The following is a 14,856-nucleotide window of genomic DNA, read 5'->3' on the forward strand; positions in this document are numbered from 1 at the left end:
ATATATATATATATATATATATATATAGGCAGAATTCACAAAAAAACCCCCAAAAGACGAAGACAGGTGGTGAAGACAACAAACAGATGTATTAGTTTAATGCTTGGGAAGTGAAGAAGTCTTTAACGTTTCGAGCCTATGCTCTTCCACAGAAAGGAACACAGAAAGAAACAAGGAATGTGTAGTGGTTAGCGATCTATCATGGTGAATAAGACTAAATGTCTAAATGTCTAAAAGTTAATGATTTGTGAGTAAAATTACAAAGTACAACACAAAATATAATGAAAAGTTAGTAGCCATTGTTTATCTTTAGGATATATCATAATTGCATGTTTTCCATCAATGGGTCATTTTTAGTCAAACATGTTTAAGTTATACTGATTTTTAAGGAGAAATGCAATTAGGAAGGAGTTTGACTTATGCCAGTGAATTAAGGATAAAATCATTTGACCTTTCTAGTGTTGAGCTGTGTATAAGGTCTATTATGTTGTGAAGCATTTCAAACTCTAGAAGGCAAAGATCTGATTGTCATTAAAGCAAGTGGGAGTCATTCATCTCATTGTTTTATCAGCTCGTTTATTTGCATTGGACGTAACTGAATAGTTTCCTATATAACTCCATTATAACATTCATGTTGTCCATTTGATGATGAATGATAAGGAGTTATTCTAGTCTTATGAATATTTCATCTACTTAAAAATTCCAGTGTTTTCAGACTGCATGCCATGGTTACTATGAACAAAACTTAGAGCACTGGGCTAAATGAATAATGTGGAGAGATTCTGAATAACAGCTCAAGAATTTGATTCTCTTTGGACAAATATGAAAGAGTAATGAATAAACTCAAGTGTTGTCAAAATGTAAGAGTTACTCATTCATCCTACAATATCAAGTCAAAATTATTGTCAAATTTTGTTGGTTGTATATAAGTTGACTAATTGTAATTTTGATGAGGTGAAGTTTTAGCCTTGTATTAGATCATCCCATAAATAATGTGTTTTAATTGCATGAACTAAAAGTCAGAGGGAGATGGGATGAACTATCTGCATCATCTTGATATAACAGCAGGTAGTAATTTAACCTTGTACTTATTCTTAGTGCAAATTTTGAAGAATGTAGTTCGATTTTAGCACTTATTTTTTCAAAGCTATAATGTAAGTGACAAAGGAGAATATTCAGCATATTTTGCTTTATGAGTTCAATAAATACAATAACGCAATGGAAAGTGTGAGAAATATTAATGCAAGTATATGGGGATTGGACAATAAGCACAAGCCAGTGTCAAAGGTGGTTCCAGAAATCCCTAGCTGGAAACTACAGCCTAGAAGATGAGCCTCATCCTGGAAGATCTGTAGAGCTCGATAAGGACATCCTGCTAAACCTGATGGAACAAAATCCCATCGTACCTGTTGAGGAACTAGCAGAGAAGCTTGGATTTGGTCATTCAACCATTCGTCAACACCTGTGTGCCATTAGAAAAGTCAGCAAATTGGGTCAATGGGTTCTTCCAAAACTTTCTGAGTCTAATCACATGCAATGAATGCAAGTGTGCTTTCTTCTTTGCTGTTACATCTCATGAATGAGCCTTTTTTGGACCGAATAGTGACCTGTGACAAGAAATGGGTTCTCTATAAAAATGTCAAGTGCTGAAGACATTGGATAGGGAAAGGAGAAACACAGGCACCCCAGGTTAAGGAAGATCTTCATCCACATAAGCTGTTATTATCTGTTGGGTGGGATATGAAAGGTTTAGTCCACTTTGAACTTCTCAACCCAAACCAATCCATAGCAAAGGAGATCTACTGCAAACAGCTTGAGTGACTTAAATAAGCGCTAGAAGAAAAACAACCATTTTTGATTTCAAGATGAAAGGTGTTCTTCCATCAGGATAATGCTCGGCCACATACAACGAGGATGACATTCCAAAGGCTGGAGCAGTTTGAATGGGAAACAATGCCTCACCCACCATATTCACTGGGCATTATCCCATCTGAATATCATTTGTTCCGCAGTCTTCAAAATCATTTGAAAGGGAAAAAATGTGACTTCTGTAGACGAGGTCAGAACAGTAGTGGAGAGGTATTTTTCATCACAGACAAGTGAATTTTAGAAGAGGTATCTTGAAAGTCTACCAGATAGATGGAAGAGCATTGTAGAAGATGAAGGAGAGTATATTTTAGATTAATAAAGAACTTTGTTTATCATAATTTTGAAAAATAAAAGAAGTATTAAAAAAACCGCATTGTCTCTGAGATGACCCAATACATTTGTAGCATAATCTATGTATGTTCTTAATTGGCTGTTATGACTTAATTCTTTTCATATAAGCCATTTGTTTATCTCAGTCCCATCTCTTTATGAATCTTCTTTGTGTTATCTACCACTTCATCCTTTGACATCATTTCCTTAGCATTAGCAACTGCAGAAATTGTGCTTGAAGCATGCAAACCCAAATTCTCTATTTCTGGATGTTGATGACACAGTGTAGCATTTTTAATAACAGATTTAGGTTAAATAATAAATAAGAAAGCTATTGCTTGTTGATCTGAAATAATTTTGAATTTTTCTGCTAAAGTGGTAATGCTGCAAATTATCCTCAACTGATTTGATTATTGTACAGGATTTTAACTCTCTTTGGATCATTTTCCTTTCAGTGTCATTCAATCAATGTGAATAGAAGCAAATTGGTTGTCCATTTTGTATAAGGACAGAACATATTGGTGTGGTAGACATATCTATTTCAGGAGTAAATAGTGAAGCAGGTGTTGGAGTGGATAACAAAGCTATTGCAACAGTCTTTCAGTTCCTCAACTGATTCAAGACATTCAGTTGGCATTGAAAAATATTGATATTGTTTAACTTCAGTAAAACTTTTTATCTATTTTGAATGCTGCAGAATAAAAAGTTCAAATTCCTTGAAATTTCTAGATACAAAACCCAAGTAGAGGCTGCAGTCTCTCAGAGTCAAGCAGTATCTTATCTTCTCTAAAATCATAACCTACATTATGGGTGGGGAGTAAAGTAAGAGTCCTGTCTCTCAAATACATTTAAGGAGGAAAGCTTGCAAATTTTCCTCATGGATTTTCATAATTTCTCCACATATCACCTCTTCATCACTCTACTTAAAGATTGGTATTCAATTTTTCACTCCAAATAGCAATCACATAAATTATAACAATTCATTATTTGCCTCAACAAAACCCTATAAAATCTTACACTCTAGGAGGCCAGAGTACTTGACACTATGCTGCACAATATCAAAATGATTATTTCCATTAATTTGGCTTAAATATCACAAACGGACAGGATAGAACATGCATCTGAATGTGAATATCTTTTAGCAGATGTGTCATCAGTCACTAAATGCTTCTTGACACCAGTTTTGTTGGCAGCAGTCAGCAGTTTATTAATTTCATCTTTAATGAAGTGGCAGTCTTCAAAAGAGTGATTCCAAGCGGAGAAAGATATGAGTATTGCTTCCATATAAATTGCTAAGTAAGAGTCAGTGAATATTAAAAAGAATGAACTCTCAGCAATTTGAATTCAATCTTTTAAATTCAATCTGAAGAAGCCAAAATTATGATAATGTGGGTATTCCCAAGATGAAAGGATCAGATATTTCACAGACAAGAAAACTTTTAGTTTGTAGTTAGAAATAGTTTACTCCAATGGTTAGGATTATCTTTCAAGTTATGTTAAGCTTGTTTGCATCAACAGATTGCATTTTTTGTGATGAAGTCACTTTATCTGCGCCTCATAATAAATAACAAACTGTTCTACTACAGGTCAACACATATGCCCAGCAAACTCTCATAAAACTATACCTGATATAACATCATTCTATTAGTATTAACAAAACAATATAAAATAATTATAGAAAATTCAATACTACAAGGATATCTACTTAAGGACTGAAAAAAGATGCAAACTGGTGAATGGGGGAATTATGTCCTTGTACTTTATCTGAAAATGGAAATCACCATTTCAACCAAATCAATGAACTCAGCTTATGGCTATGGCTGTGAGCTAAGGAAGAAGCCTCTATGCAATCACTTATCTTGCTAGAAATAACAGCCAAATCTACTTTAGCTCACACCCTACTGTTTTCACATTGGATAAGGTGATCCTCTGTTGTTAGCAGGGAGCAAGAGAGTCTGAGTGGTTAAGAAATTCACTTCAGAATCATGTGGTCTTGAGTCCCATCCCACAATGCAGCACCTTGGGAAAGTCTCTTACTGTAATCCTGGATTCATCAATGCCCTGTGAGATGAATTTGATGAATGGAAACCATGTAGAAGTCCATGATATATATATATGTGTGTGTGTGTGTGTGTGTGTGTGTAGTAGTAGGTGATGTATTTCAACAATTTATATTTGTGAAAGATCTAAACATCAACAAGAAAACCGATCAACAGGTGCTTATTAATGAAACCTGTTGTGATATTTGTTCCATCTGATTGGCACAGACAATTCCTTATCAATTTTGCTCTTTCAGTTGCAGTAAACAGATATTGGCTTGTTAAAAATCTATTACCAAAATGTGACATAAAAGAAATAAAATGAATACACCATAGCTGAAAGAAAGATAAACTGATGAAGTGACTTTTGATCTAGACATTTTAAAAATGTGTGTGTGAATGAAAGAGACCTCTTCATAGTTGCATAACCTCAGATATAATAGTGACAACGCCCTCAAATCAGTCATTACTATTTTAGGCCTAGTACAATATGTCTTGAGTAAAAGAAGGAAAATGGGATGGTAACAACTAGAATTCCTTTGATTAGAGATCTGTTCAACTTGAGCTGATTTAGCAGCTAAAAAAAAACAACAACAATAACAACAAAGAATGGTTAGGTTCTCCATGATTAGTTTGATATAGTGGGTAAGTGGATCATTAAACTCCTGTTCAGCTGGTTATGAGGAATAAAAGACAACAGATTGGTATACTTTTAAAGATTAGGCATGTCTATTACCTATCAACATAGAAAGTTGAACAAACTCTAGCTCTATGAATTAACTTTGTTCAATCTCTTTTGTAAAATATTGTAAAATGTTAATGGAAAGGTAAATGAATGAAATAAAATCTAAGTAATCAAGAAGAAATATTTATAATTCCATCTGTTTTCACAATTAACTGCTCATTATTTACAAATAAAAAGTGATATACTTATTTTATTAGGCTCTTAATATCATATGTAAATGTATTGATTTGAATATGTTTGCATTTAGAAAAGTAAAAATGTCAAATAAAGACATAAAAATATGTTTGAACAAATCATTATTTCATAAATTTAGATGTGCAAAATTAATGAAACTTACCTGATAGCTTTCGATGCAGATCTGATATTTGCGTGTGCTTGCTATTAACTATTTTGAAATAGAAATTTTTCTTTTATTAATTAGTGTTAAGTAGGGAAATATTTAATTTATCATAAACTCTTGCTTTGGTTAAAATAATTAAAACTGCAGTAAAAGTGAAAAATACAAACATTATTATATACCTGTGTTTGTTAATATAATGAAGATTTCAGCTGAAAGTACATATTGCTTTTTAATATTGAAGTATTAAATTAGTTTGTGATTTATTGGTTTCATATTTTTAGGGAATAAATATTAAAAATTGAAATTCATAACATGTTATTTTGATGAAGTAAGAATGAAAGTGAATTTTATTATCTTTTTGGTCCTAAATTATTCTATAAATAATGTCTTACCACTCACTCTTTTAACTTTATAAACTACTTTATAACCATCATTTTTGTGTTAAATTTGAAAATATTTAGTATTTTTTTCACAAACAGGTAGTGATGGATGGAGCTAAAACTGTGTGGGGAATATGTGGATTGGTGATGTTTAGAATAAGTAGTTGTAGGATTTTGAAAGTGTGTAGAGCTGTGTGATGAGTCTATATAATGTTGCAGCTTCATTTGATTTCTTTTCTCATACGACTTAGCTTCTAGATCCTTGAGATTTGGATAATTATCTTTAAGTTGACCTTAATCCAGCAGAATGATACTCAAAAACATTCAAGCCATTAACCTTCCAGTTTTTATTTCAATACTAATGTTTCTTACACTACATTATCAAGTATTTCTTTTTCATGGTGGTAATATCTTTTTAATAAGTGTTTGATAAAACATACAAATTAATTTTTTTTCCACAAACTATCTTTGTAAAATAGGGCAAGTGTGGTGTGTTTGGAGTTGACATTGAGCATCATTGTATATGATCAACACAGGATGCACTCTCTGGTTAGTAGGCTAGTACTTTTACAACTCAGCCAGTTGTAGCAGCCATCCTTTAGTTGAAGGTAATTAACTAAAAATTAAAATTGCTTGTTTCCTAATTTTTAGAAGGTGAAGAATGAAATGATAATAATATTAAGTGACAAACTAGATTATTTACAGTATTTTGCTATATTACTTTGTTTAAAGTTCAAGTCCTGCTGTGGTTGACTTAAGCTTTCCTTTTCCTTTGTTTGTATCGTATAATTGTATCAATTCAATCAACTACACTCCCTCTCTACAAGTTTGTAGCTTTATTGCTAACCAATGTAAGAAATCAATAACTGATGCCAGAATTTTCCTCTTTAAACTTGTTTTATGTGTTACACATGGTGCACACCATAGTAGACTTCTGACAAATTGATTCTACAATATAGGCTTGATTCCTAGTTCTAACCATTTCACCTTAATTCTTTTAGGAAAGGCATGAAAATTACAGCTCCTATAAGACCACCTATTCAAGTCAATAGCACTGGTCAATATGTTGATGCATACTTCTGGTGACAGAACAACAAACCAATGAGAGTTCATTGAGTCAATGAGGGAGCTTGTATGTGGTCATCCAATCTGCTAGAAATAGCAGACAAAGCTCTCAAAGTAAATTTATTCTGTCTTAAATAAAGAAGGACAATATACAAAATTTTAGGATGGTTATGACTGAAATATTCATTCTTACTCCTTTAGTGTGTTGCATATTTAATGAAAAACCAATATATGTTTCACGTTATACATTGATAGATGATTTTCTTCAAATGCAAGAATCTAAGCATATAGAACACAGAACTCTTTTAGAAATGCAAATAAAATCTCAGAAAACTTCAATTAATATTGTTAAATAGTAATTCATTAAGTATTTGCCTAAATCTTCAAGAGGTAAAATGTGGAGTAATATAAATATAGCCAGGCGTTTAATAGTATGTATACTACCAATCTATATTCTTTGAGAAGTGGTCCAGTTAATCAATATATATTTAAAATAGCAGTTATATGTATTCCATCCATTTTCTTCTCTTGAACATAGTATTCTGTAAGTATGGAGACATTTTGTACTATCTTATAAATGTTTTTAAATTGTAAAACCTAACTGATATTAGGTGAAATTATTGACATATTTTAGCAACCATTTAGTTGATATAAGTTGCTATTTTACTGTCTGCAAGAAATATGACCTTAAGGGGAGGATGTCAAATTGTTGGAATCATTTACACAACTAAGATGTTAGTGATGCTAATTTGTGGTTCAACCAACTGACATTTTATAGGAATTTGATATCCAGTACCGCAGCTTAATTTAGCAATGATCTACTAGAGTGCTCTTAAACATCTCCTCTATTACTACTACTAAAGACATAATATATTTAGTTGATGGGAGGAAGCAGGATGCAAATCTAAAGAAAATTTGCAGTGAAACCATGTTTTAATGGGGAAACATAAAAAAATAAATGAATAATAATAATAATAATAATAATAATAATAATAATAATAATAACACCTACATGAACTTCTAACTTGTTGTCTCTTGAGGTCTCTGGGTGAGACTTGGATCCAACTTGTACAAATGCAAAGCAAAAGTCAAACATAAAATAATAATAATAATAATAATAATAATAATAATAATAATAATCCTTTCTACTCTCTTTGTGTGGTCACTAAAACTTTGCACAAAAACACAACTCAGTTTCTGGTGCAGCCCTACACCTTCACCAATTAAAAATGACATATCATGACAGCTTTTCAGAGACAAGTAACATAGTGCCCTGGTATCACATATATACCAGAGATGGTTCTAGCTGTTGTTTAGACTCAGATCAGCTCTGATTTAATAGAACTATAAACAAAAGTATCCCATCTGTGATCGTACCGTCTTTTGCTCAGATTGACTATATACAAGACTATATTACCCTATGGTATTTAACTAAGCAGCTAGGGTCAGTTCGTAGCATGGGAACATAGACACTTTAGAAGCAGTAGTCTGGTAGAATCAGTAAAACACAAGAAAGAACTTATTTGGTGAAGTAGTTGTTCCAGCTCTTTATATTCTGCTGAAGTCACCTTTGCTTTTCATCCCTTTGAAGTTGATAAAATAAAGTAGTAGTCTAGTAGTCTAGGGTCAAGGTAGTAAACTAACCCCTCTAATCAAAGTTACTGACCTTGTGCCTAAATCAGAAACAGGTATTCAGTCTGTCCTTTTTAGAAAAGGGTAGGGGTATGATTTGAGGGAGATTTGGTTGTTGTTTCTTGAAGGTCAAACAATCATATAAAACTCCTTCATTAACTTCAAGTTTTTTAGAATCCTAGGATCTACACATGGATCCTAGAATCTATGTGTAGATCTTTGGAAAAATCTTTCATATCTGGAATATTGTCATTCACAAAATACATGCACACACACACAAGCATGCATGCACACACACACAAGCACATGCACATGCACAAACGCAATTTGTAAAGAAGGAATACAATTGAGTCAATCTCAGTAGTTAGTTAATCAACCCTGGAACTATGATAGTCAAAATTATCATTTAATAATGATGATGATGATGATGATGATGATGGTTTCAGATTTTGGCACAAGGCCAGCAGTTTTGGTGGAGGAGCCAAGTTGATTAAATTGATGCCAGTGCTCAACTGATATTTATTTTATCAACCCTGAAATGATGAAAGGCAAAGTCAACCTTGGCAGATTTCAATTTAGAACATACAGACAGGCGAAATACTAAGCATTTTGCCCAGCAGGCTAATAATTCTGCCAGCTTACCACTTTTATGATGATGATGATGATGATGATGATAACTATAACTTCTTAAAACTTTGAGATGTTTATAAATTTCTATATCTTAGCTATGCTAGTTCCGACTTGTCGAGGCTCCTCTTAAAAATTTCATCAATTTCCATTTCTTAGCTATGCTAGGTCCTCCCCAAAAAAATCTAGAGTTCTATACATAATCCCCCCCCCCCATGCTAGAATTTCCATGAGCTTATCTGCTTCCCCTCTCTCTCCCCCTCCTCTTCCAATGGGTTTTCAGTGCTGCTGTAATCATTCACAGGATAAGATGGCCATTTAATAGATCTCCCTATCTATCACTTTCTATGTTTGCTAAAACTTTGAAATGTTTATATCTTAACTACAATGTGATTTTCCATAGATAAATTCTTTTATCTTAAATCCGATGGGGTGTTTATAGATAGACTACTATAGCTTTTTAAAACTTTGAGATGTTTTTTATAAATTTCTATATCTTAACTATGCTAGTTCTAACTTGTTGACATTCCTCTCAAAAATCCCCTCCTGTTCGCCCCCAACCACTGCCAGTCATGTCAAGTAGCAGTCCAATCAAACAGCCTGAATTAGTAGACACAACAAGCCCTCCTTCTCTGTTTAATGCTGCAGCATCAGCAGTAGCTAAACCAACAACCATAAATCTGCCATTATTTGTTGTCTAAAAAAAAAAAGGGAAGACAATATAAGGACCCCTTGGCCTTATAGTAATAATATAAGTATAGCAATAATTGTGAAACTATAGTAGGGAACAAGTAAATAATAAGATAGGAATTATAGTAGTGAACAAATAAATAATTACCCACATTGATGATTACCCAGAATGATTAACAAGCGGCATTGTGAAACTGTCAACGACTGGCAACTAAAGCAACAACTTCACTAAGCTTTCTTGGTGAGGAGGGTGGATTTTCGACACCCTCGGGATTAAAAGCAATATCTGTAAAAGTCTTCTTTGCTAATCCAATTCTACACTTGATGTCCTTATCTGACCTTCCATCTGATGTTATCCAACTTCCCAGATATATGAAATTGTCCTGCTCTATCCCAGTCCCATTCGCCACCAAGCGACATGCAGGTACCTGTACTTTCTCGGTCCAGACCATTGAGGTTTTCTGGCAGTTAATCCTCAGTCCAAGCTTTCCACTCTCCTCAGTCACGATATTAATCAATCCCTGAAGCTTCTCCTCTGTGTCTGCAAACAAAGCCGTATCGTCTGCATACCTCAGATTGTTATAATTGCTTTCCCTACAGTTTTAGTCCTGCAGTTGTCTTGATCTTGCTTAGAGTTTTCTCACTATACAGGTTGAATAAATCAGGTAAAGAGATGTTGCTAAATACTGTAAGGCACTCTCTGTCTGACATTTTACCATTTCTGTCAACTCCATTGTCCCACTAATAATGATAATGATAGTGATGATGATTATAAGAGATGAAGAATTGGTGAGCAGTAGAAATTAGACAGAACTTAGAAATCAGTGATACTTACAAAATATGAATGAATTCGTAATAACAAATTGAGTTACATGGCATTGAATTATCCTATTTCCCAATGCACAAAACAAGAATGATGGAAAGAACTATAAGTCTAAAAGAAAATAATTTGCCCAAATACTTCCTACGTAATTTTTAAAGAGCTTTGATAATTAGAAAGATGCATGATGCTCTACAGATAAGCATATATAGTAGACTAAGTCAACACTCACACTAGAATCTGTTTGGAGTATATGACTGAAAAAAAAATAAAGACTATGATATAGTTTACATTAATGAATGATATGTGTAATTTAGTGGATAGGCTTCTTATAGCATGAATGTAGTCTGATAAGAGAAATGTTAGATGAATAGTAGATGGGATTAAAAGAGTTTGTAAAAGGAGGGGGGAAAAAGAGTAAGCAGTGATCTGAAAAATATGAGATAGTCATGGCTAGAACAGCTTATGATCTTTTGATCATAGATCTGCTTGATCAGGGCTGACCTGCAGATAAACAACAAAAGGATGAAGTAAGCAACTACATCTCAAATACACAATAGTTTCTGAAAGAGATAGTTACTGATTAGGCAGCTTTTGCTACTTGGCCAAACAATACTATTCAAATACCATTCCATTACCCTAGAGAGAGAGAGAAAGATGTGTCAAAATAAGCCATGGTCTGTTCATTTATGTTTTAAATTGGTGTAAAAACAAACACAGTTTATATTCAGAAATGGCAATTTTGATACTCTGTTTGTAAAATATAGAACCAGACATAAATAGTTTTGCACAGAGCCATGAAGTTCAAATTAACCACTAAAGATTAATGTACTAAAAATTGATCATTCTATTTCAAGAAAAATTTTCATTTTTGTTTTTTTAAACAAACGTATAAAATATATAGAAGGTAAAATAGATCTCCATTTCAAAATTAATCCGATGTAAACCTATCCATCTAACAGCATTTAAATGTAAAACGAAATCTAAAACTCTTTGCAAATTTGAATCTATTTCATTCCATATAATGTTGATGTGCTGCAAAATTCAAATATATTAAAATGAAATTTAAAAGTAAAAAAGAAAACTGTTTTAATTTTGCTTAGTGCATTTGATTTGAAAGACTGGAGTAAATGGATTTACAGACACCACTTTGGCATGATTAACATAAGATACTTGGAAGTGAGGTCCTCTCCCACTCTCCCAATGAGACAAAATACATAGTTGCACCAGGTAAGCACCTAAATAACATTTTAATTCATTCTTTCCCTTATATTCATAACTCATTCACATAATATTTTTGTTTTACATCTTTTTATCTTTGGTAGTTTTTCCCCAACTCCATGAAATATATTTTAATATCTCATTATTGTCTTTGTGTAAAGAATTCCATCAAAATTCAAGATCAATGAATATTTTTATGGAACAATGCTTCTGAAATACAAATATCTTAGAGCCAAATCAAAAGAACACCACCCAACTGATTGATATGAAGCCACTCACCAAGACACTCCAATCTCTGGCCTGCAGTTGTTTCCTCTTTCTGTTTTCTACCTCTACACTTCCTCAAAGCTAGCTTGTCTCGTGCTGTTGCTACCAAAGCATTTCCAAATTAATTGTCTCTCCTCCCCTCATTAATATATAATGTGTCTGCCCTCCATTTTTCACACTAATCATTATACCGAGACCTTCCTCCTGAGAGCATTGATCCTTTGGAAATCACACCTTGCTCATCTTTATATTACAGCTGCTAATTTCTAACTGTTCAACAACATTAACTATGTTGGTCTCACCAGTTTGATAAGGCTTGCAATAGCTAAAGGCACAATTCCAATTTCCAGTCCAATTCAATTAAGAATACCAAGAGGAATGCTTCCTCTTCATATAATGTAATATGCCTATAGCAAATAACCTTTATCAGATGGATTTTTCATAATCAATACTTCTCTAAGCTAAGCTGAACCTAGCACTTCAAGCTCAAACAATTGTGGTACCTGTTTACATCTTAGTAGACTGAGTCATTAAAAGAGCACTGAACAGTGATGGTGACAGGATACAAACTGCCTACAACACACGGATTTAACCACTAAGCTGACCAGTAAGTGTCCTCGGAATAAAATCCATCAATTATACTTATGTGGTGTGAAGGAATCAATCTGATCTTGATGTGTATGAGTAACAACTCCAGTGGAGCATACGAGCTTCATTCCTCCTCTCCAGCCTTTGCATATCTCCTGCATTCAGGGCCCACGTCTCACTATCATGCAGCATCACAGTTCATATTCATGCATCATACAATCTTCCTTTTGGTTACCAACAGAAGTAAAAGCCCTCTGAACTTTCTCCAATCCATTCTTATTCTAGCAATTACTTTCTGTACAACCTCCTCCACTGCTAATTAAATCACCTAGGTAGCAAAAATTATCTACAATTTCTAGAGAACTACAAGATCATTTAAGGAAGTCGGTTTTCTATGGTCTTTATGGCTCCTTTACACCTTCCATATACAAACACTACTTTCTCTTTTTATATTCCAACTATTTCACTGCAGTTCTTGCATGTCTGTAGCTTGCACTGGGTACACCAAATGGTATTTCCGCCAACACCCTCCCCCTTTCTACATATGGAGCAGAGCCAGTGACCCGATGGGTGAAGGATCTTGGTCTTCGCTGAGTTTATTTTAAGACCATTTTATTGCAGGTTCTGTTTCCACAGATTCTGCTATGAGGGCAAGATCATGAGCATGTAGGAGTTCCCATGGGCATCCAGTCGTAAATTCCTCTGTTATGGCCTAGAGGATGATAATGAATAGGAGGCTGAAGACCGACCCTTGGCGGACACCTACCTGTACACTAAATTCATCAGTATATCCATGGCCAACTCTTATCTTACTAACAACACTCCTGTACATAGACTATACTGCTTTCGTATGCCAATCCTTTCCAGAGCCTCCAAAAGAAAAAAATTATTTTCAACTAGAAATTTGACCTGAATACTTGCAGCAGAGTGGCTCCATTAAAGGCACTCAGAGGTCAAATGGTAGTGCTAAATCTATTGACAGATTAACTCATAAACAGAAACAGTTCCTTCAACAGGCTTCAATTGTTTTCATCAGCCAGTTTTCACTTACACCTTGGACAAAGAAGAAAAGAATTACTTAAGGTGCGGTGCAGTGAGATTGAATCTAAAGCCACAAAGTTGTAAAGCAGACTTCAAGAACCACACAGCTTTGCTTGTGCTTATAGTTTAGAAACTCCTTTGTATGCATTTTGGAACATTGAAACATTTAATTGTAATTTTCATCTTAAGCTTACTATTGAATATGAATTATATCAATCCTTGAACAAACAAAACAAAACGAAAAAAAAAAAAACTCTATTATAAGAGGAAAGGGAAAGGGCAAAAATATGAGATGACAACATCACTATTACGAAATTTTATTTCTTTTATAAATCATGCATAAAGTAGAACTGAACCATAAAAATATGTTTGCTTTTTAGGGATAAACAAAGTGTTTTTACACAAATATAGAAAATGAACATAAAAGAAAGAGGAACGTGAGAGATCTCCTATTTTTACTTCCTTTTATGTTTGTTTTGTATATTTTCATACAAAATAGCCAAAAACAGAAAACACAATTTAAAAAGATAATGTAATCAAATATTTAATTAATTTTAAAAAATAACATGGAAAATGTTGAATCAAACGAGGTTTCTTTATTCTTAAAGTTAAGATTAATTATTGTGTAGTTGTACTTGCTTGGCAAGTGGCTTAATCTGCGATTGTGTATTGAAATGGAAACAATTACATTGCAAAAAGATCAGGACAAAACCTTTTGACATTTTTAGTATACAACACTTTCATGAAGTAAAGTAAAAGTGAATATAACGGTGTGTGTGTGTGTGTTTAAATGACTATCATGATACTTCCACAATGTAAGATTAGATATTTAAGGAAAAAATCAAACAGTCTTTTTTGCTTTTTCATGAAGATAAAATATGTTGCTTACCAAACATACATGCATGCACACACACACACACACACACACACACACGCATATATATTAATATTTTATAAGTTTAAAGCCTATAAGCAATCACCATGTAATGACTAAAGAAACTAGTCTAATATTGGGGCATATAAGCCCTTAATGGAAAAAGTAGTATACATTTATATTCCTTGCACAAAACCGATTGGTAAGATCAGCCGTGATGGATATATAATGCTATACGTTTCAGATAATACATATATATATATATATATATATATCATCATCATCATCATCGTTTAACGTCCGCTTTCCATGCTAGCATGGGTTGGAC

General features: G+C 33.4%; 1 protein-coding gene across 7 annotated transcripts in view; it reads right to left on the reverse strand.

Annotated features, from left to right (window-relative positions):
• LOC106867251 (uncharacterized) overlaps positions 1-14,856 on the reverse strand; it is a 435,591-nt gene that overhangs the window by 75,148 nt on the left and 345,587 nt on the right. For 5 of the 7 annotated variants that reach the window (XM_052974909.1, XM_052974911.1, XM_052974907.1 and 2 more), the window contains exon 4: positions 5,321-5,368. The exons of the other annotated variants lie outside the window; for them this stretch is intronic. In XM_052974909.1, the coding sequence (XP_052830869.1) occupies positions 5,321-5,368 (48 nt within the window). The remainder of the gene's footprint in view (positions 1-5,320; positions 5,369-14,856) is intronic. 7 annotated transcript variants of the gene reach the window in all.

This window comes from Octopus bimaculoides, chromosome 19 (genome assembly GCF_001194135.2).
Source record: "Octopus bimaculoides isolate UCB-OBI-ISO-001 chromosome 19, ASM119413v2, whole genome shotgun sequence".
Lineage (NCBI taxonomy): Eukaryota > Metazoa > Mollusca > Cephalopoda > Octopoda > Octopodidae > Octopus > Octopus bimaculoides.